The sequence below is a fragment of the Vespula pensylvanica genome, chromosome 14 (genome assembly GCF_014466175.1).
Source record: "Vespula pensylvanica isolate Volc-1 chromosome 14, ASM1446617v1, whole genome shotgun sequence".
Taxonomy (NCBI): domain Eukaryota; kingdom Metazoa; phylum Arthropoda; class Insecta; order Hymenoptera; family Vespidae; genus Vespula; species Vespula pensylvanica.
In genome coordinates, this window is record NC_057698.1 from 4,315,313 (window position 1) to 4,337,522 (window position 22,210).

The following is a 22,210-nucleotide window of genomic DNA, read 5'->3' on the forward strand; positions in this document are numbered from 1 at the left end:
TTCTTTTACGTTTTAAATTGGAAAAGTTTAAGGCCATTTTACTTATTTCGCAACGGAGGAAACAGTATTGATTTTGATCATGTATTAGCTTAGTCGCAAAGAAGCTATATTTGATAATATTTTTCAATTTCTAACATAAAAATGCAAAATTATTTTAGTATTGAAACTGCCTAAAGGAGATATAGGATAGTGCACACAATGTTAGTATTTGTATTTTATACTTTGATATATTCCAAATAGAATACTGTAAAATGGAATAGTATTGATATATATCTTTCCATTTTGAATAAGATAATAGATTATATTTACTAATGCACTTTTTTATATCTCCATAGACATGTTACATTTTTTGTTTATAATAATGGAAATTGAAATTTTTGATAAAGCAGTTCTTATAATAGTTACACATAAGTATCTATGGTATAAGTATCTATAAGTTTTATATTTATAAGCTCATAATTATAGAAATATTTGTTCTTTCCACTCGCATAAATATTTTATGCACAATCTATCATCGATGTACTGCATGTAATACTCAATCCCTGTTTCATAGCTTATGTTTAAAAAGTTTGACTAGTTATGCATTGATTCTATACAATAAATAGATATACCTTATTTTTATTCATACTACTATCCAAGTATCGCAATATAATATTAAAATCCATATTTAGTACCTTTTAGTTATGAACATAAGTAGGATAAATTAGAACTTGGAAGATATATTTGTATGAAAAGCCTGCAATCATTTATAATCTTATTTCATTGTAGTCATGTAATTTTCTGCTTTTCTTGAAACAATTTTTTTTTTCTTATTATTAAAAAAGAAGCTTAATACTTTTCTTTAATTGAAGTTATAATAAAAGATGAAATTATCATGCAATCTAAAAAACTTCAAAGGAAATATTTTTATATCTGTTGGTCAATCATTTTTAAAAATTGCAGAATTATTTATATAATTATGATATGGTAAAAAAATGCTTAATTATGTTTCTTCTTTTATAAAATAAAGGCACCATGTTCAGCCAAACATCTAGTTTGTTTTTAAAAGTATGTATCTTTATGTGTTTACAGTGCTTGAAAGTTAATTAAAATAAAGTTTGTTTCTTCTCATACTGAATTGAAATATCTAAGTATTCATTCATTGCATGATAAGCCATGCATAAAATCATATTATTTGATTATAGGTGGAAACATTTACTTTACTATATAAAATAGTAACTACCAATACTTATAAGAAAATGTCCATAAAACTTGGCAAGTATTAACATCATTATTTTATACATAATATTATACAGGATACATTATAATGCACTTAGTGTGTATAGTAATGTTCTTCATGAATGTTGCAGTAAGAGAATATCTTTTAAAATTTCAGCACTTTTTAATATTTGTGAAACAGTAAAAAAAATAGATTAGCTGAAAATAAACATCCCGGAATTTCAATTATTTTGTTTTTTCTTTTTTCTTCAAAAGATGAAATATGAGGTAATTTATATAAATTAATTTTTTAAAACTTGTAACAGAAATTTTTTATTTATAGAATTAAAACTTGACCTAAAATTTGCAAAGCGAGATACAAATAATGTAACTGAGAAAATTCAATTAATGGAAATTTCACAAGAATTATTAATTAAATTAATAGAAATATTATTGTCTATCTCATCCAACTATATATATATATATATTGAATAATACTAAAAATGGATGGATATAAAGTTTCATCATTAGTTGTCACATAACATGTTCCAGCCAACAATTTTCACTTGATCTTTTTTAAATATTTATGAATTTTGAGTATAAGACCAAAGAAAAAAATATTATAATAAAAAGGAATGTAATAAAACAAATTATTAAAATAATAGTTTTGTAACTTTTGTTATAATATTGAATAGTACCGATTATATTTATATATTATGTACTGATTATTTTTTCTTTTATATAATTTTCGATGCTTATGAAATAATTTGGAAAAGATATATATGCAAAAATTTATTGCAAATTAAAGCAATATTGCTGATTAAAATAAGATATATAGAGTTTCGAAATTTTTAAAGAAAAATTGATACAGTATTGAAGAAATTGTATAATTTCTTGTTATATTATATTAATTGGAACAGAATTAAATTTAATTAAAAAAGGATAAAATGTCATTAATGCAAAGCTGTATAAAAACAAAGATCGATTGATTTAAAAAACAATCATATTTAAAATTTTCAAGCACTTTACGAATAATAATATTGACTACTTAATAAATAGTAAGCATTATTTTTGTACTTATATACCCTCTTGTATGTGTATGCTAAGTCAATACGTCATTTATAATAACAAATACAATCTTGAAAAGCAGTACATGAAAGCAGTATGTATACTTCTTATTTGATGAAAATAAAAATCATACTACATACATAAAATATTTGGAATTGTTCATTTATCTTAATTTATCTCTTCAAAATAATACGTAAACAAGCAAAATATAACATCAATTTCAAAATACTCACTTATACCTATTATTCTATCATACAGCAAAAAGACACTTGTGTGTCGACAAATACAAAACATATATTTACTGACATTTATCTTAATTATAATTTCAAATAATTTAAATGCATAGAATGTTTGAAGACACTAACAGTGTCTATTCATTACATTTTGTAGTTATCCAAAGTTCAACAGACATGTACTTTCTTACAAGCCAAGTTATTGATATATATATATATATATATACACATATACATATATATACATATATATATATATACATATATATATATATATATATTGGATAGGATCCAAATCTATATATAAGTGTGTGTGTGTGTACCACACGCGTATACACACAGTTTGATACCACATTCTATTCTTTCAGTAAATTAAAACGATCGCGTTGCTCTGTTTCATCTACACTTATCAGCATTTTGTACTATTCGTTTAAATATACCAAGAGAATGTGAATGGGTTTTAATAGATATCTTTCAACAAAATCGTGATGCTCGATGTACAATTAATAAATCGCATTAAAAAATATGCATATTAGGACATATCTAAAACATGTATGTATGTTTATACTATCTTAATTATCTAATTTACTTCTCTTCCTGTAGGAATATTTTGACAACACCATCGACAGGGCGGATTTCGTGAATCATAGAAGATTATTCAAAAAATTGTGCACAATGGACTTTATCCATGTAACAATCTACTTTTTCACCATTTTTTATTTTCATGCACTTTCCTTTTATAGCTTGAAATTTACCCAATTGAACTTGATTGATTCAGTTTTCTTTGAATGAAAGCAAATAAAAAGCTATTTGTTTTAACTAATCGTTTGAATGTGACGAACACGATCGCACTCTCTCTGCTGTTATACCAAAAATGCGAAGAGCGCGATCACACATTTAATAATTAAAGATCTTTCAATATGAGATTATCTCAGTTATTCAAAAATTACTCATTTTCATAAAATCTGATATATTATTCATAAGCCAGATTTATTCTTTGCCCTCAAATACTCAACATATATAGCTTTTTCTATCATAAGCTATTTTTTTTACTTCAAGTATTGTATATTTATATTTTTTAAGGAAAACTGGATCGAACAAGTTTTGCATATGCTAAAAGGACATGATAAATTCATGGTCCCATTCATTTAGTGTTTCGACTAGATTATGTAAATTAACAAACTAAACATTTTCTTTTAATAATAAGTTAAACTTGTCATAATAATCATATAAGACAAGATTTGTTTCTCATTTCTTTACATTATGTATTCCTATATCACTTATTGTTAATAAATTTACTTGAATTGTATACAATATGAATATTATGCAAAAATCTTAGTTGTCTGACATTCTGTTAAATTATGATTTATTCTTATATAAAATAATTCGCGGGACTAGTGTGTCTTAATAGGCCTGCATGCTTTCGTGCTAAATACTTCAAAATCTTTATCTTTTATGAGATTATAAGATTATGACGCCTATTCTAACTAAAATTGTACGCCATGATCTCAAATATAATCTCTTTTTATCTTCTATCTTTTTACTCACGAACTTAAAAGCGTAGGCACGCAGTTAGCTCAACTTAATACGTTTAGGTTGACTTGTATTAGATGTATCTGAAAGAAATCATAATGATTAAAAAATTTATATCATTATACCCTCATAAAATTTTAAAAAACAATTATACATATTAAAACTTACCTCCATTAGATGTTGCTCCAAAATTATTAATTATTGGACAATTTTGACTTTTCTGCAATAAATTTAATTACATTCATTTTAAGAGAAATAATGTTAAATATTTATAAATCTATTAGTTCTCTTTTCGTTATCTTTTACACTTACATCTCCCATTACTGCAATAGGTGTTGTTCCAGTAGCTATAGCAACTTGATGCTCAATTAAATAAAACATATATTCATCATATAACAATCTAATAAGATGAAAAGAACCAAAGCTGGCAGCACTTCTAAGAGTGAGATCACGAATAACCATTGAGCTATAGAAAGACCATTTGAGTAAAAACTGGCGCGCAGCTTTAGCAAAAGTAGGTTTTTCTTCAAAAGGTTTGAGTACTTGCGTTACAACACTTTTTAGCCAAATTGCCCAATCTTCTAATGAGTTTTGTTGCTGTAGTGTCACTTTAAAATCTGCCTCCAAACGTTGCACCATACCATAATCACATTGACATACCCAAGATGCCTGATTAAAAATAAATGTTTAAAATTCTTAAGATAATAAAGATATAGAAAGTATTATAAATATTTACCTGTTCCTGTACATTATGGAAATCAACTCGATTAAGATCAGCCAACATTTGATTTATTTGACTAGAATTTTGGAGTACTGCTCGTGCAGCTTGAGCAAGATGGTTCAATGATGTATATCGCCTTAAGGTTTGAGCAAAGGCAGAGACAGCTGTTAACTGAAAAATCATTTATTTTAATTTATAAGTTATATATTAACTGCGTTCATCTTAAATTTTAATTTTTAAAAAATTGAAAGAAAAAACACAATGATTTACAAATATTAGTATTTTTTATAATACCTTAATTTGGGTCATTTCTTCAGGACAATCAGCCATGGCAGAAATTAACCATGATTCTAATCCTTTTGCAAAATTTCGAATAGATTGCGTTAGTGAACCTTTATAAAACAAAATAATTGTTAATATAAAATAATAAATACGATTATAAATACAATAGAAAAAAAAAGGTTTCATGTAGCATACTTGGTATTGGTCTTAGTACATTTGGCATTAATACTTCCACTAAGTTTTGATAAAATGTATAATCTACTTTTCTGATAAAATCTTGGACTTCAGAGCACTTACACATTTGATATAATTTGGTCCTGTAAAGTAAGAGAAAGTAGACATTTTCATGAATTATATGGATATATTGTATTTTTTTTTTTTATATTTTTCCATTAATTCATGTTATCTTTAAAATATTGTCTACTTACTTTGATAAATATTTTTCTTCTTCACACTCATCACCATTATTATTATCCTGACTACGCCAAAATTCTCTCCACAGACTTTCAACAGTTGCAAATTCAAAATTTAAAACAGCATCTAAAAATGCCTCACAATGTTCTCTGTATATACTACGAAAAGTATCTATATCTTCCAATGTACAGTCTTCAGGTAAAGAGGAACCATGTCCAACAAGTATTTCTGGAAATTCAGGTATTGCACCACTTGCTTCGCCAAGATACTGATGATATTGTGGCGGAGAGGTATTAGAAGAAATATTTGTATTTGAATGTGTATTGCTTTCATATGCTTGATCTGGTTTCTGATTAACAAATTTAAATCGTTTAGTTTGAGAATTTGTAGTTTGTTGTTGACGTGATGTACCATCTTCATTCAGCATGACCAAAGGGGAGCTAGGTTTAACACGAATTCCGTAGTAGTGATATTTAGAGTTCCCTCTAAGAATATTCATAAAAAAAATATTATATTACAATACATATATTTATGTTATTTATAAAGTAAAGATATTTTTCCAAGATTCCTCACCGTGTACCTAACCGTCTTGTTCTTAAGCCCAAGAACACGGATCTTATCAGTTTTCCAAAACTTGCAGCATTTACTGGATCTAGTTTGTTTTCAGAACAATGGCGTAAATAATGATTATAAAGTGTAGATCTTGGAAGAGAGACACCATCTGCAGTTTCATAATTCTCCAATAACCAATGTACCTGTTATTTGTCAATATTTAGTATATAAAGTATAAAGAATATGTGTACAGTACATTTGAAAACTATACAGATTTTCAAATCTACGATAATAGAAAACAACAGTACAATATATAAAGATGCATATAATCTAAAATTTATTTGATTTTTTAATAATACAATAAAGAATATAAAATTATTAGTATAAAGCAAAAGCATCCTTTGTACAGCTATAGCAAATACATGCTTGACATAACATGACTATACATAAGAAAGCTAAGAATTAGGGATCAATAGAGCTTACTGTGGCTTGAGAGACCCTAGTGGCATGCGTCATATTTGCTGCTGCAGCTGCTGCTTCTTCCACGGTAACAGCAGCACTTCCTGAATTACCAGTGATCAAGTATGCCCCGCCACCCCCGCTAACCACAGCCTCCTATCAAACAACCCAACATTCTGATTGCTTGATAAATGCCCAAATAGAAATACAATCCAGGACAAAATGATAACCCACTCAATATTTATGTAGATTCCTAAATACATATGCATACGTACGTACATTTTGCATATATTGTGTATTGTATATCTCATTATATGTAAACATATCAAAGGTCACTTTCATGGAAAGAAATGTAAACAAAAACTGAAATCGGTGGGATAATATGATAGCATATTTGAAATATTTGTAAATTTCAAATTCTTTTTCAATTGTTTCTGAGCTGTCTAAAATAACAAAAGATTCCTAAGCAGTGTTTACTTTAATTTACTTAAAAAGTGGGTAAAAGAAAACATTAAATAAAAGTAAAATTGACAGAATACTATTATTACATTCAGAAAGATATTCTATATCTAAAATCTAGAACTATTTAATAGAAGTTATAAAGTACTATTTAATAAAGTCACAACTTATTAAAAAGTCCAGAAAATTAGGGAAAGTAGAAGTCTACTAGACGACCACGAATGTTAATAATATGTGAAAGGCGAGCTATTTTGCGAGCAGCTTCTTATTACAAGGGAACAGCAATGGAAATTGCTAGAGAAGCAGGTGGTGTGACTATGAAAAAGAACGTGCAACGTGCTTTACACCAGTGTAACCACTTGAATTATAGAAAATTGAAATATCGCCTTTTTTTAACACTGCAGCATAAAGAGACGCTTTTGGAGTTTACAAAAATGTATATCCACTAGAAGAAACATTGGAATTAAGTAATCTTCAGTGATGAAAAAAAGTTTACTTTGATCAGATTGATCAAATGGTTGGCACTCATATTACCATGATTTAAGGAAAGATCAATATATTTTAAATTGGCAAATCGGAAGAGGAAATGTAATGGTATGGATTGGAATTAGATATCATGGAAAGACATTTCGGGTCGGATGAATAGTCAGAAATACATAAACTTAATTGATAGATAATTAGAAGAATATGCTGCTCAAATCACGGAGAAGAATGGGATTTTTTAACAATAATGCTTCCATATGAAGTGCTAAGATTGTGCAAAAAATATAAAAATTTTGGATTAGCTCAATAGGTCTCCAGACCTGAACGTATTAGAAAATGTCTCAAATGTGCTATCATATTGTCCCATTGATTTTAGCTTCTGTTTACATTTTTTTCTATGAAAGCAATTTTTGGTACATTTACGAATAATGAGATATATAATATACAATATATGCAAAATAGATATATGTATGCATATGTATTTAGGAAAAAAATATTGAGTGGGCTATCATTTTGTCCCAGATATATTCCAGTAAATCAAATGTATAAACATAATATTTAAAGGATTTTTGCTATTTGTTATATATTGTTCACAGTATAATATTTATACTACAATGTTAAATAATATTTTTTTTATAACAATATATATATCAATTTTTTTGATAACAAAATTTTCAAAAATTACTCATTTTACCCTATGTTTATCTTTAAAATTATTAACAATACTTGTGCAATATATATATATATATATATATATATATATATATATATATAAATGTTAAAATCAATTATAAAAAGACATATTTTATATCAATTGTTTAATCAATGAGTACTTGATCTTTAAAAAATATTGTTTGGACCCTGCAATCATGCAGAGTATAGATCCACATGCTTCTAAAAATATGATACAGACATTTTTTAAGTAGCAATAATCATTCAGAATTTCGTAAAATTTACTTAGTTAACAAGAAAAAGAAAAGCAATCAAAGAAGATAAGTACTGACATGCATTAATAAAAATTTTACCGCATTTTCAGTTTGTGGACTAGCTCGAGCAGCAGCAGCTGCAGCAGATATGAGTGTATGTGTTGTTGGATCACCATCTACAACACTTTGCTGGATTAAGTAAGTGCCATTGCCCTGAGATAATAACTGTCCAGTAGTAGTATTTGATCCTTGTGCTGTAACCTAAATATATAATTTTTAACAATATTCTTAATATTTAATAAATAAATTTCTAAAAAACGAAATATATTAAAATATACACCTGTGCATATGTTACTGGTGTTGAGGCTGGAGTATAATATTGACTTGAGGCAGGTGTATACATTGCACCAGCCTCTCCTACGGCATATACTGGATATGTCCTATAAAAACATAACAAAATAAAATACCACACGAGCTCGAAGCAAATATGAAAATATATTTTAATTATTACATCTGACTATTCGCCGGTATATACGTAGAACCATCCCCCTCAACATATTGAACATAGGTTGGATGGGACACTGATTCGGACCCCACTGCTTCTGCTTCCCCAGATACTGAAACACATACCATTTTAACATTGTAAGAACAATCTAATTACAGTTTCCTATTGCTACTAAGAATAGCATTTCTATATAGATTTGTAGAATGTGTGTGTGTGTTAAATATTATATATATATATATATATATATATATATATATATATATATATATTTATATAAAATAATCATTATAGCACCATGTAATTCTTTCTATATATAATATTAAGTGAAACCTATTTGCAAAAGTAAACAGATAATCGATCAAAAACTTCAAAACAATATATTATTTATTAATATAAAAATATTATAAACCAGGGAAAAAGGCATGGTGATCATATCTGCCCTCACCTACTGTCGTTGTGAGGGATGCGTAGGATGGTGAATCACTGGTGTCTAATGTGGTCAGAGTAGAACAGAAGGCATGTTTTTCAGCAGCATGGAAAGGGCCAAACGTCTACTCAAATTCTATATCTTTTCAAATTAATCCATCTACTTTTTAGCATGCATTATTGTGATCAATCCTTTATTATACATTTAAATTCATTAAATCTCTTTGATATAATTAAATTATATCCATATTATAAACATCTCTCTAATAGTACCAAATTGTAATAATATCAAATCAATTTATAAGATTATATATCAAAGATATAAAAAAGGAATGTCAATGTGCTCTTAAATCATAACATGCTAAATGAAAAGTATCATATCCTGTAAGTACCTGTAACTGTTATATAATGAGGAGAACCACTAACAATAGTGCCAGCAGATGTGGATGCAGCGTCACTATCAACAAATGTATGCTGACCAGAGTGAGTAGTATTGACCACTACTTGTGCTGTAACATGTGCTGGGGTACCTGTTGAGCCATTGGAAGAATCTGCAGCTGTTTCAAGTTGATCCTGAACCAACAACTAAAGTATTATTTATAGTATGCATGTTCTCAAGACCAACTGGTTATATTCATTACATTTATTTGAATATAGGAATTAAAGTCTCTTGAAAATGGCATATTATTATATATAATTATATTATATTATATTATATTATAATTAATAATTATTTTAACATTAAATAATAACATATTATTATTGGTATTTTACTCTGTAAACATGTATTCTATCAAACATAATGATTTTCACTTTTTAAAAGTAGGAAGTTATAATCAATAGTTAAAATTTAATATAATATACAATAAAGAGTGTTATGTTATATACCTGAATTGGCTGTAAATTACTTGGACTTGAAGGATCAGGACTAGTAACTACAGTGATAAGCTGTTGGCCTCTGGTAGATTGAGTTTGAGCTACATTAGCACCACCACTAGAACTGGAAGTAGTCACGACAACAACGCTTGGTTTAGGCTCCACCCCTACTGTAGTAGAATTACCCCCACTGCCGTTAGCTCCGGTGGATGCTGTGAGGGCATACTGGGCTCCTGTCGTAGTCATGGCAATTGATGCTAGACTTCCCTCTGCACCCACCGTATCACCACCACCACAACCTCCCTGCTTCTGAAGAGATGAATCTACGACATCAACATACACACCATGCTCCCTTTTAAATGTCAATAATATCTAACTTACTTGATACAGGAACATTTAAGATGATCTATTGCTTTTTTATATCAATTCTAATTGTATGATAACAATATACAAAAAAACAGTATTTAACTTTATACTTGCAATATTCCATTTGAGTCCTTACTGTACATTTATAGTGCAATATGAATTTTCCAAAGAATATTGCACATTAAAGAAATTAATAGATAATTTAAAAGATATTAAGTATATTGTTGCTATTTAAAAACTTGTTCATATGAAATGAAAAAGTTTATAATTTAATGCTTCATTAAAAGTCTAGAAATGTTGAAAATATGACAACAATATAGCAAATATATTATATGTAAATATAAACTTATACTTCTTCATCATTAATATCATAAAAAAAAATACGCATGAAAAAATATATGTAATGAAAGATACCTTTTATATAGGGAGAATGTTTAATAGAGAAAACCGTATACGAACTCATCATTCTAACCTATGCGATACAACAATCATTCGTAGTATCTTTCGTTTTTTTACATGTGTATCCCCGATAATCCTAACATCAAAGGGAAGCCCTGAAAAGCTCGCAATATGAACAGGACACGTCATTTCTATTATAACGTGCACACGGTAAAATATATCGGTAACGCGTACCTGTTGGGGGAGCAGGTACCAAACACAAAGTATCAAGGGGAAGAAAATAGGGAGAGTGGAAATAAAATGCACCGTACGCGTGACTGAACAGACGATCTACGTGAAAGGTATTGAATCTATCAGAGGAAAGATTTACATCATGGAAGTAATTAGGGAGCATTATCCTGATGGATTTCATTCTTCACTTATTCCAATATAGATTAAAAGTAATAAATATTAAGTACATTTTATATACAAAAAATGTTTTTTAATGAAACATTATAATTATATTCTATTAGTTAAATAATATAATAACATGTTTTTTTATTAATCAATATTTTATAGAAAAATAGTATATTAAATTACTATATTAACTATAGATTAATAAAATATATCATTCATATATTACATTCTATTATGAAAAGCATTATTAAAAATTTTCAAATAACATAACTATATTCTGTATTCTAATGAATTTGATGATGATTGGTGATTCTTTTCTAATTAAAACATTTTCAAATTTTTTATCTACCAAAAATATACAATAAACTTGTTAATGCTAAAAAATTATAACAAAATATAATAAAATAATTTTTCTTTGAATTTATCTATATCAATATAATAATTTCTAGGATTAATAGTAAAAAAGTAGATGGATTTTCTTTAGTCTTATATTAACAAAAGGTCATAATGTAATAATATATAATTACATTTAACATAAGACTAAATTTTACAAGTACAATTCATTACAAACTATATTATCTTTATAAAATTTATATTATTTTTTAAATATTTATACTATTATCCGTAAATAAATTTGTATTAGATTATAAATAAAATTTTAGAAATATTAATATTGAAGTCTTGCAATCGACGAGACGAGTACGAACGTAAATTCGCAAAAATATGTTTTGTCGGCATTTACAGAAAATGCGAAATATTGTATGACAATTTGAAAATATTATGTTTAGAAGAACAGGAAGCATAGAGCATCGACTTTATCTCTCATTTTGCTCACCTGTCTTCATGAATGGCGTGAACTTTCAACCACAACGCCCGGACGCACTTGCGCGACCGAACGTATCCTATTGCGTGCTCGAGATGGTTTTTTTGCGAGGAAGGAAAACCGTACCTGTCGCTCCACAGAACTGCACAGACGGTGAAGGCACCAAAGAGGAGAAAAAATTGGAGTAATACACTCCGACAAAATTTGTATATTTGTTGTCTGATGGTTGGAGTGTCGGTTGTCTGCTGCTGTGGTCGCCTTGGCTACGGCATCACTGACCGCGTCATGACCAGGAGCGCAACTGCTGCTTTCTTTCCCCTCCGCTGTTTTTCTTTTGATATTTTTTAAACACCATTCTTTCAAAAGGAAATTATAATTAAGAAAGCTTGCATTTTTTTATCAATTAATCTTGTTATATTATATAGTATAGATTTACCTTAAAACTTTTCATTACATATAATATTACATTAAATAATTACTCTAGTAAGTAAACTAGCAATTAATGTATAAATTCCTTAACAAATATGCAGCTTTTCTTGTCATATGTTTTCTTCAATTTCTATTATAATTATAATAGTATCCATTTTTAAAGATAAGTGACTACTATACTCTCTATATATTTAATCTTCATTTGATAACATTTAAATCGGGTTCTTAGTATCTCTTAAGCCGATAGTGAGATAATTGCGCGCATGCTCAGTTCTTATCGCGCTAGTCGATCGAGGAGTTGCTCGATTTTGCTTGAACCCGTCAAATTTACAACCTAAAATCTGACTTTGTACTCTCCTATTTTTCCATATATCACATATTGTTATCTTAATTAATGAAATATGATATTAAGATAATTTCTATGATGACAATTTTTAATTCTTCAAACTACGTGTTCGTACATGTTTACACATTGTAAAAATGATCTCTTTTTCGTATGCAACAGATATATATATTTAATAATAATTGATTTATTCTGTAAAAAAAACTATAAAAATATGAAATTCTCCTTTCAATAATATCAATATCAATTTATTTCCAAAAATATTACATTATTGCAATAAATAAGCCAAATAAATTACATATTGCAATTTACAACCTACTAAAAAATATATTAACAAGATATAATAATATAATTAATTTATATAGTTTAATTTCAAATATCTATTTGTGAATTTGATTAAATTATAAGACTGCTTTTATTATAGATCTTCGTATATATAATTCTGAATACTCAATATAATCAATCATTATCGAGACTTCGAGCGCTATCTAGGGGTACTGAACGTCTGAACAGTAACTAGTTATTCTACTTCGTACTTAAGTGTATGTAGTATTGCATACTTTCAGGTATTCTATCGAGTATATGAAAAAAAAACTTTCTATCTAGGGGAAATCAATAAAAGAAAAAATTTTTTTCACGTCACGTAATGTATAAGATATATATGATTGTGTGCATGTATGTACATATATACATACATACATATATATATAAATATAGTATTTGAGTATAAATAATAAATGTATTGGCGCACTATGTATATATAATAATGTATAATAAAATGTCGATAATGAAAACTTTGCAGATGGCGTTATCCCTCTAATAGTGAAAAGCAGCAAGAAGATAAAGATAAAGAGTAAAAGAAGGAATTTTGAGACAGAAAATAATTCTCTCTCTCTCTCTCTCTCTCTCTCTCTCTCTCTCTCTCTCTCTCTCTCTCTCTCTCTCTCTCTCTCTCTCTCAATCTTTAATAGTGTCGCGTAAAAATATACGTATATATATTCAAAGGACTTTCCAGTAGTCAAGCCATTGATGTGAGTTGGCTGTTTGTGATCTAGCTTGACGGTATCTGATATCGAATATTATTTTTTACTCAAAATGATGACATCCGAAGAAAAAGCAGAAAATTTGTTAGAGGAGAAAATTAAGGAAGATACAGCTATTTTGGAAATAAGTACAGTGGAAATGGGTGGAGTTGTGAAGCAAGAAAGTCGCGATGGCGATTTTTTCTCTAATTGTAGTACTTCGATGGAAGACTCTGTGGTAAATCGTAACTTTAAATGTTGAAAGAAAATTATATTAACTGTTTAGAAAAGAGTATTAATATGTTTCTCATTGATTTTTCTTTAGAAGTATAAGCGATTTAAGATACAACTTAATAAGAATAATATATATACTTGATAATATAAATATAATAATTTAGTGAATACAATCTCTTAGATTATATATAATAATGGTATGAATTCTTAAAAAAATGTAAAAATTCATTTAGAATTTTAATCTTTTAGATTGCATCTCCATCTGTTGATAGCTTTTCTACAATACCAGAACAAGATATATCTGATTTTCAAATGGACTTAAAAGATTTAAAAGTAAAAGTAGATAATCCACAAAAGCATCTAGAAACGTTGGAAACTTACATTACATTTCGTATAACCACTAGAGTAAGTTAAATAATATTTTTAAAAATATAATTTTAACTTTCTATAATTCTGTAAAAAGTAAAATAACACTATAAGTAAAGTAAAATTTAAGATCATATTATAATATATTATAGGTCACACGCCCAGAATATGAAAATGGAGAGTATATAGTCTGTAGGCGTTATAATGATTTCATTTGGTTACGTCAAAAATTAGTGGATTCTTATCCTACACATATTATACCTGTAAGTTTTTATAATACAAATAACATTAATAGTCAATTATTATATCATATTATAAATAGAACTAAATTCTTATATTATTTCTTGTAGCCATTACCAGGAAAACATACATTATTGGCTCAATTAGATCGTTATTCCAAAGAATTTATTATAGCACGTATGAAATTATTACAAATATTCTTAAATAGGGTTATTAATCATCCTATTCTTAGTTATGACAAAAACTTACAAATTTTTTTGACTACTAAACCCGCAGTATGTAGACATAAATATAATATAAATATACTAAGAATTTTTAGTATCATATTAGTGCTTCATGCATTGTTTATATTTATACAGGAATTTCTTATTCATCGTAAAAGTCGAGGAAATATGCTTGTTAAAATGACAGATTCGTTGCAGAATATTACTAGTGTAAATATTATGAAACAGCATTTACCTGAGTTTGAACAAGTTCGTGATTATTGTACATCACTAAGCCAAAAATTATCTACTATAGATAGAATTCACCATCGTATACACAAGGAAAGGCAAGGTATGTTCTAGAATATGGATTAGTATAGAAACTAATGTAGATTAGTACTATTCTAATTATAAATATTATAAATTATTATTTCATAAATAACATTGATTTTCTATTGTTATTAATATACTAGATTATCTGCTTGAATTGCGTCAGTTACATCCAATATTTACTTTATGGGCTACTTCAGAACCAGAACTAGCTCCTATTCTATTAGCAATTGCTAAAGCCATAGAGTGCATTGCCATGGCTCAAAGAAAACTTGTAGAGAATTTACCCAATGCAGAACGTGAATATGTAACATATATAGATGCAGTTAAAAATGCTTTAAGCAGAAGAGATTCTATGCAAATTGAATATGAAATAATTATTGATGAAATAGCAAAAAGAAGAGTTGAGAAAGATCAGGTATTTGTGAATGCTATAAATATTTATTTACATAATTAATAATATATGCATCACATGTATAATTATTCTTCAATATTAATTCTGGTTATATATTATAGTTATAATAATCTCATTATTGCTATTTATTCTATTAATATAGTTACTGAATATTGCAAGTGGCATATCCACGACACAAAGTTGGAGTGGATCACTTTGGAAAGCAGAAACTCGTGATGAAAAATTGGAAAAATTAGGACAAGTGATTCCACGTTTAGAAAAACAAGTGGAGTTGCTTCAAGATCGTGTTGGTTGCGCTAATGAAAATTTGCGTAGTGATATTCAAAGGTGGAATACTGAAAAACAAGCAGATTTGAAAACTATGTTAATCACAATGGCAGACAATCAAATACAGCATTATCAACAGTGCATGAATGCATGGGAGGAAGTTCTTGTTGCTCTTAAACTCGATGGAATAGGTTCAGATATCACTGTAGGAGTACCTATTAAAATACCTGTATAAATGCATGATTAATCATATATTGTCATTTCAAGTATTAAAAAATGTCTATAAATATTAAAATAAGAATTTATCGTAACTTATAAAAAAAAAAAGAAACAATCTTAATATAATTACATTTCTATATTTATTAGTTTCAGTGTTGTTACTCTGGAATAATTTATTGTCCAAGTTTTTATAGCAATTTAAATTATATTTATGCGATAATTGACTTTACTAAACTTAATTATATTATAAAGAAAGTATAGATATGAAGTACATATTTTTTTATATATTTGTTCCAAAGAATCTAAAAAACTGAAATCCGCCTTTAAAGATTATCGATTCAAGTACTACCTACGAATATAACTTAATGATACAAACAAAATTCTAAAAAAATAATTTTGTGTAATGGTATTTTTAAATTGGCTTGATTGTAAAATTTTATACTTGATTATACTTCATTATAGATGCAACTTTTAATATATTATTATTACTGATATCATATAACGTATCACAATCGAAAAGGGTCAAGTATATTTCTCGTTATACGTTTTGCGGAAATAAAATTTTATTTATAATAAATTATAACAATCGAAAGACGACACAGTATTCATTCATTCATTTGTTTAAATATTTATCGGTTATTAGTCAAACCTCGAGAATTACTCGAAATTATTTTCATGTAATATTAGATATCTTATTAAATTATATAAGTAAAATGAAATATATCACATTATTTTTACATAATAATAAATAATCTTTAATGGCGGGCTTCACTTCTTTTTAACTATTTTTTAATTAAAAAAGTAAAAAAGAAGCACACATTATATATTTTCACCTCTTAAATATTTCCAAAAAATACATACTTAATATATTTAAGTTACAAAAAATCTTGTTAGTCATTTCGAATATGTTTCCTTGTTGATTAATTGTGATAATTATATTTATTGCTAGTACACATTATCTTTTTTGTACATACATGTAGTCCATTTCAATAAAAATATACAAACAAATGAAAGAGAAACAAAGAGGAGTAAATAAAAGCTGCAGATAAACTATACCTTTCAAAACTAAGTTATGAACATGGAGTAACTTTGCAATAGTAAACTTATAAACAATAAAAATGTAAAATATTTTGAAAAAAAATGTTTGCATACTATTAGTAATAAAAATATACAATTCTAGTAATTCTGATTGCAATATTACTTTGGGACCAAATATTATCTAAAGATTACTTTTTCATTTTTCTGTTAATTTAAATAACATACAATATATTTATTAATAGTCAAATTAATTATTTAGTTATTGAAGTTATATATCTGAAACTTAGATAATTTATAGCATGGACTTTAAATATAATTTACAAATTGGTGCAAATGTTTGTAAACTTCGTTGTCTTATTACATAAATTCTTATTTTATACTAATTAAGTTGTGGATAAATCACACAACAGCATAAATTTATATACTAGTTTCACAAAGTAAATAGATGATATCTATACAATTTATAATATTACACTTGCTGTTAATTATGCTTATATAACAAATAATTCCTCTCTGGAGAGAATATTTATAGTAATTTATATATAGTAAGTTTCCATACAGTCATAATATTATGTACGTTACCTTAGTAAATATAGAAATCACAAGTTTACATTAATAAATAAATTATTGTTTGCAGCATGTTGTTACTTGATATTTTTTCATTCTATTAATGGATAATTTGGTATTGGAGTAATATAAAATTCGACCAGATTATCTAAATCATTGAGCCTTGTTATAGATTCACCTGCAATTTATTTAATACATTTTTTTTTTCCCATGAATCATGTATCATTAATGTCTATAAAATTACTAACCAGCTAAAGCCATTTCATTATGAAGGAAGCGAACAGTATGAGCATATGGCTGCTGAATCTTCTCTCTTAATTGTGGTGCTAATCGTCTCGTCGGATTCCATAATGAACCAGAACGAAAATTTGGTGTTTGAATAGGATTGTTTTTTAAGGAATCCAATCTCACTTCTTCCATTGGTAATACATCCGTTATTCTATATTCACTTGAATCTATATTCCATGTAAACTTACATCCAACTTCATATTGTTTTCTTTCTTGAGTGCTAAAAATGTTCATATATTAACAAAATAATAGAAACGAAGAAGAAAATAAACGAAACGAAATAGAAAATAATAAATAGACCTACCATTGTGTTTGATTACATAATTCACTAGCTTGGATTTTCATGATAAGTAAACAAATTATATCACCACTAAGGGCACAGATATCAATTATTTCAATGTCATAATCACTACAATGCCAGTATTTCTTATTGAATCGTGCACAAATCCAATCTGCAATGTGATGAGAAAATGTCTCAATATCAAAACTTAACTGGTTTATAGACACGTAAGGTACTGCCTGAAAATGTATTATTTTCATAATTGTAGACAGTTGTGTAATGATTTAACACTTTTTATTTAAATATAATTTTACCAATTTTTCTGCTTTACTGTTGCTAATCATTTGCATTTGTACATATCCAGAACCATGAACATGCATTGGAAGTACACATTGATAACTGACATATCCTCCAGTTTCTTCATCTACAAAAATTAAATATTTAAATAATTATTTTATACCATACAATCTCTCATTTTGACGTACCTTCAACATCAGTAATGACAGATATCATTTCATCATCCAGTTCTATATAACTTCTTCTAAAATGTGCAGTACACTTTATAGAAGGATATTGTAAATTAATTTTAGGAACCAATGGTGAATTTGAACAGAATTTCCCAAATCGGTCCCTCTGTACACTTCCATTTGTTAATTGATTTTGATTCAGAGGACGTAATACGTTTTTCTCATCTGTAATATAAAATATACAAATTAATTATTATGTTACATTGATAGTTAAAAATAATAAAGTAATAATATATCAATTTACTTGTTTCAAGAGGTGATAAATCATTGCATAAAATATCTTGAGGTGTATTGAATTCATCAGTCTCACTTTGATCAGAATCGGCCCAATGTCGTTTACCATTAGACAATACAGGTGACATTGTTGGAGAGGAAGATATTTGATGTATGGAACAGGCACGATGCTTGAATTGGTCACGTATGTGTTTAAAAGGAACTATATTTTCTGCATCTTCTATTTCATCACAAAATTCATATTTTTTATCTGCGAGTCTGCGCTTTCTAAATGAACTTAATTTTTCACAAGTTTCTTGTGCTTCATCAGTGAATTCATATGCTTTTTCTGCTTCAAGAATAAGTTTGTGCGTAGCTCTTGTCCTGGACTGCGTTGAGTTAATAATTGGAGGAGGAGAATGCATGTTTGTTTGTTTACGTGGAGTGGGATGATGAAGAAATCTTGTTGTAGGAGGTGACATTAAACGGGAAGAATGTGATGAAGATGGACTTATAGAAATGGAATGAAGCGGAGAACTTATAGAAGTTACATTGTTATCTTGTGAAGCACCAGGTTGTGGAGAATTAGCTCGTTGATTACGTATATTCTTTGATACTCCTGTACTTTTATGACTAGATTCCGAATTACGCGTTCTTAAAATATCCGAAGGTGGTGTAAAAATAGGCGATGACCACGCCATAGCTCTGAGATCAGGAGGAAGCCTTTGGGGTGTTGATCTTGGAGAACACGATGGATGCTTCACTAAAGTAATTAGGTCACTACCAATATTAAGTTCTTGAGACATGTCTTCACAGAAGTCCTGCAAGATTTTATCCCTAACCGATATAGCTTGTTGTTCAATGCGAGAAACAGGACTTTGATTTTGACACTTACATTCAATGGTATCTGAACACTCACATAATTTAATACTTAAAGCATCAGTAGATTTACTTATATCACAGACACAGTTGCTTTGATTACTGCTTGAGGTATTTAATGGTAATTCACGCCCTAATCTATCATCTAATTTACTCAACTCATCTATAAACTCATGATCAATAGTAGGCTCCAGTCGAGGAGACTTATTGATTGAACACTCTAAAGTACCTACTTTGTCATGGGAAATTCCATAAGATTCTGTCTTTGAATAATCTATCTCTTCAATATCACTCATCTCTAGTGGCACAGTATCTGGAACTACAGTGTCTTGTTTATCAAACGTCTTCTGATTTTTGTGCTTTGGAATGTCCAAATCTACCCTAAGCACATGTAAAAAATTTCCTGTATTAACCACTACATAATTCCAATAATTTAAACACACAGAAGCTCGAAATCTTGGGTATGGTGACATAACTTCATAAGTTGTGTGAACAGTGAGTCCATGTTGCAAACAGTTACAGCGTACACATCCATCCCAATTTTCAGCTAAGTCTATAGACATATGAAAATAAATTTATAACATACATTTAAAAAAATATGGAAGATAATTTCTTACCTTCTCCTTCTTCTTCATATGATGCAGCAACCTTTAAACAATCTCTACAGTTATCAAGAGAAGGTACTGTAGTTATTGTTAAGTATGCTCTATCTGTTGGTTGTAGATGTAACCAATGTTGGCTACAAATATATTAATCTCAATGTATTGTATATAAAAAAGAAAACAGTATATAAAGAAATATAAATTAACACTTACCAAAGACCATGTATTACTAGTTTATTTCGTTCCATTGGCCATTGCGATATTACTATACTAAGCTCTCTATAAATAGTATAATTTCCAAAAAGTGTAACTTCTGCCACTTTACGAGCTACACGATTTGGTGTAAATGCCCACCAATGTAACAAATATTTATACAAAGAAGTATTATCACTAACATCCAACATATATGTATATGTTAACAAAAATTGACCGCATTGTGTCAATCCCATAACGATATGCCTTAAATAAAACAAATCATTATTAACTATATTTTATAATCATATACCAAAATTGTATTAAATTAAATATATACCCTGCTTCGAGAGCTGATTTTGGGATGACATGCAAAAGAGGCAAATGTCTCCAAGAGGGTACAGTTGCAAACAGTCTTTCTTCAGAAGCATAGCTATGCAATGACAAACAACCTCTGATCTATAAGAAAATGTATTGAGATATTTGTCTTTTATGTATTCCTGAGAAGGAAATATTGCACATATATATACTTTATAGTTTGGTAAAACAAACTTCAAATACAAACATACAAAGTTCAATGTCACTTAAAAAAATGTATAAATTAAAATTAATTTATATTTCATTTACGTTTTAATTTAACAATATTTCATAATTTCAAGTTAGATTTTTCAAGTAAAGTTATGACAAAATTTTCATATCTGTCAATCAAAGCAATGCACTAAAATTTTAAAGGTTAAGATACCTACTTCTCTTACAAATAATTTTTGCAAGAAATGTCTTTTACTTCGACGATGAGATGAACAAGGTTTTTGACCAACGATAACGTATTCTGATTTTTCGGACATAATATCAGAGAAACATTCAATACAACAATCTGAGGTAGTGTCGGAAGACCATGCGTCCGCCATTTTTAAATAACCTTTATCAGCGTTGTGCGCAAGTTTCGAAAGATAAGTTTTCTTATATCAATGCACATCTGAATACTTGTATTTTTTGTACCCTAAGGAAAAGAATACTTTTTTGTAATTATTACTTAACTTTATCATTTATTGCATAACTAATGAAATTATCTAACTTCTGCAATTATGTTTTACACCAGAGAGCGCATATCAACGTTGGAGAATGCTTTATCCAATTTACAATTAAAGATTACAATTGAAATATTCAATTATCAATTGTAATTAACAATTAAAGCTTTACTTACACCAATGTTAATCATATGATACGATTAAATTAATAATTTAACCATTACTTCGATTAATGATTAACAATTGAAGTCCTAATCGTGGTGAAATTATTGTTTTTTTCTTATATATTTTTGTCGTTTCCTTATCACTATTCAAAAATTGCAAAACGAGTAGCGAGATGAAAATAATTCTACAAATTAGATAATCAATGATTCTGCTTTGTAATTATACGTAAAATAAAATGATTCAAT

General features: G+C 27.8%; 3 protein-coding genes across 8 annotated transcripts; 1 reads left to right on the top strand and 2 right to left on the bottom strand.

Annotated features, from left to right (window-relative positions):
• Positions 1 to 1,873: 1,873 nt before the first annotated feature.
• On the bottom strand, positions 1,874 to 12,492 carry LOC122634129 (DNA-binding protein RFX2). Of its 5 annotated transcripts, none has more exons than XM_043822749.1 (16): positions 12,131 to 12,492; positions 10,147 to 10,457; positions 9,651 to 9,843; positions 9,278 to 9,322; positions 8,839 to 8,944; positions 8,668 to 8,767; positions 8,427 to 8,588; positions 6,484 to 6,615; positions 6,022 to 6,203; positions 5,463 to 5,933; positions 5,230 to 5,351; positions 5,047 to 5,144; positions 4,768 to 4,923; positions 4,344 to 4,700; positions 4,200 to 4,251; positions 1,874 to 4,114 (listed from the first exon to the last, which is right to left on the bottom strand). In XM_043822749.1, the coding sequence occupies exons 1-16, from the start codon at positions 12,138 to 12,140 to the stop codon at positions 4,071 to 4,073; spliced, it is 2,541 nt and encodes an 846-aa protein (XP_043678684.1). In that variant the 5' UTR covers positions 12,141 to 12,492; the 3' UTR covers positions 1,874 to 4,070. The 5 variants fall into 5 exon arrangements, with proteins under 5 accessions (XP_043678684.1, XP_043678681.1, XP_043678679.1 ...); XM_043822746.1 differs by lacking the exon at positions 12,131 to 12,492 and adding an exon at positions 11,134 to 11,340 and having other exon boundaries at positions 9,651 to 9,831; XM_043822744.1 differs by lacking the exon at positions 12,131 to 12,492 and adding an exon at positions 11,134 to 11,338.
• A 1,334-nt stretch (positions 12,493 to 13,826) lies between these two features.
• On the top strand, positions 13,827 to 16,268 carry LOC122634033 (sorting nexin-30-like). Its single transcript, XM_043822590.1, has 7 exons — positions 13,827 to 14,150; positions 14,396 to 14,551; positions 14,665 to 14,775; positions 14,863 to 15,027; positions 15,112 to 15,307; positions 15,429 to 15,703; positions 15,843 to 16,268. Exons 1-7 carry the CDS (start codon positions 13,986 to 13,988, stop codon positions 16,200 to 16,202), a joined length of 1,428 nt encoding a protein of 475 aa, XP_043678525.1. The 5' UTR covers positions 13,827 to 13,985; the 3' UTR covers positions 16,203 to 16,268.
• LOC122634029 lies at positions 16,253 to 22,175 on the bottom strand. 2 transcript variants are annotated; one of them, XM_043822587.1, is made up of 11 exons: positions 21,977 to 22,175; positions 21,519 to 21,772; positions 21,113 to 21,231; positions 20,794 to 21,039; positions 20,596 to 20,717; positions 19,131 to 20,531; positions 18,845 to 19,051; positions 18,674 to 18,783; positions 18,384 to 18,598; positions 18,040 to 18,299; positions 16,253 to 17,969 (listed from the first exon to the last, which is right to left on the bottom strand). In XM_043822587.1, the coding sequence occupies exons 2-11, from the start codon at positions 21,678 to 21,680 to the stop codon at positions 17,884 to 17,886; spliced, it is 2,928 nt and encodes a 975-aa protein (XP_043678522.1). In that variant the 5' UTR covers positions 21,681 to 21,772; positions 21,977 to 22,175; the 3' UTR covers positions 16,253 to 17,883. The 2 variants fall into 2 exon arrangements, 1 of the variants encoding a protein (XP_043678522.1); XR_006328276.1 differs by lacking the exons at positions 16,253 to 17,969; positions 21,977 to 22,175 and having other exon boundaries at positions 18,158 to 18,299; positions 18,384 to 18,531; positions 21,519 to 21,870.
• Positions 22,176 to 22,210: the final 35 nt, after the last annotated feature.

Bases quoted from the DNA above. Each gene is read 5' to 3' on its own strand.
- LOC122634129 (XM_043822744.1), bottom strand. From the start codon at position 11,311: ATGAAATCCATCAGGATAATGCTCCCTAATTACTTCCATGATGTAAAT. The intron at 6,204-6,483 runs GTAAGCTCTATT...GACAAATAACAG, and splicing joins CTAGGGTCTCTCAAGCCACA to GTACATTGGTTATTGGAGAA. The intron at 5,934-6,021 runs GTGAGGAATCTT...GAATATTCTTAG, and splicing joins ACAAGACGGTTAGGTACACG to AGGGAACTCTAAATATCACT.
- LOC122634033 (XM_043822590.1), top strand. From the start codon at position 13,986: ATGATGACATCCGAAGAAAAAGCAGAAAATTTGTTAGAGGAGAAAATT. The intron at 14,776-14,862 runs GTAAGTTTTTAT...TATTTCTTGTAG, and splicing joins ATCCTACACATATTATACCT to CCATTACCAGGAAAACATAC. The intron at 15,308-15,428 runs GTATGTTCTAGA...TTAATATACTAG, and splicing joins TATACACAAGGAAAGGCAAG to ATTATCTGCTTGAATTGCGT.
- LOC122634029 (XM_043822587.1), bottom strand. From the start codon at position 21,680: ATGGCGGACGCATGGTCTTCCGACACTACCTCAGATTGTTGTATTGAA. The intron at 20,718-20,793 runs GTAAGTGTTAAT...ATATATTTGTAG, and splicing joins CTAGTAATACATGGTCTTTG to CCAACATTGGTTACATCTAC. The intron at 18,599-18,673 runs GTAAAATTATAT...ATACATTTTCAG, and splicing joins ACAGTAAAGCAGAAAAATTG to GCAGTACCTTACGTGTCTAT.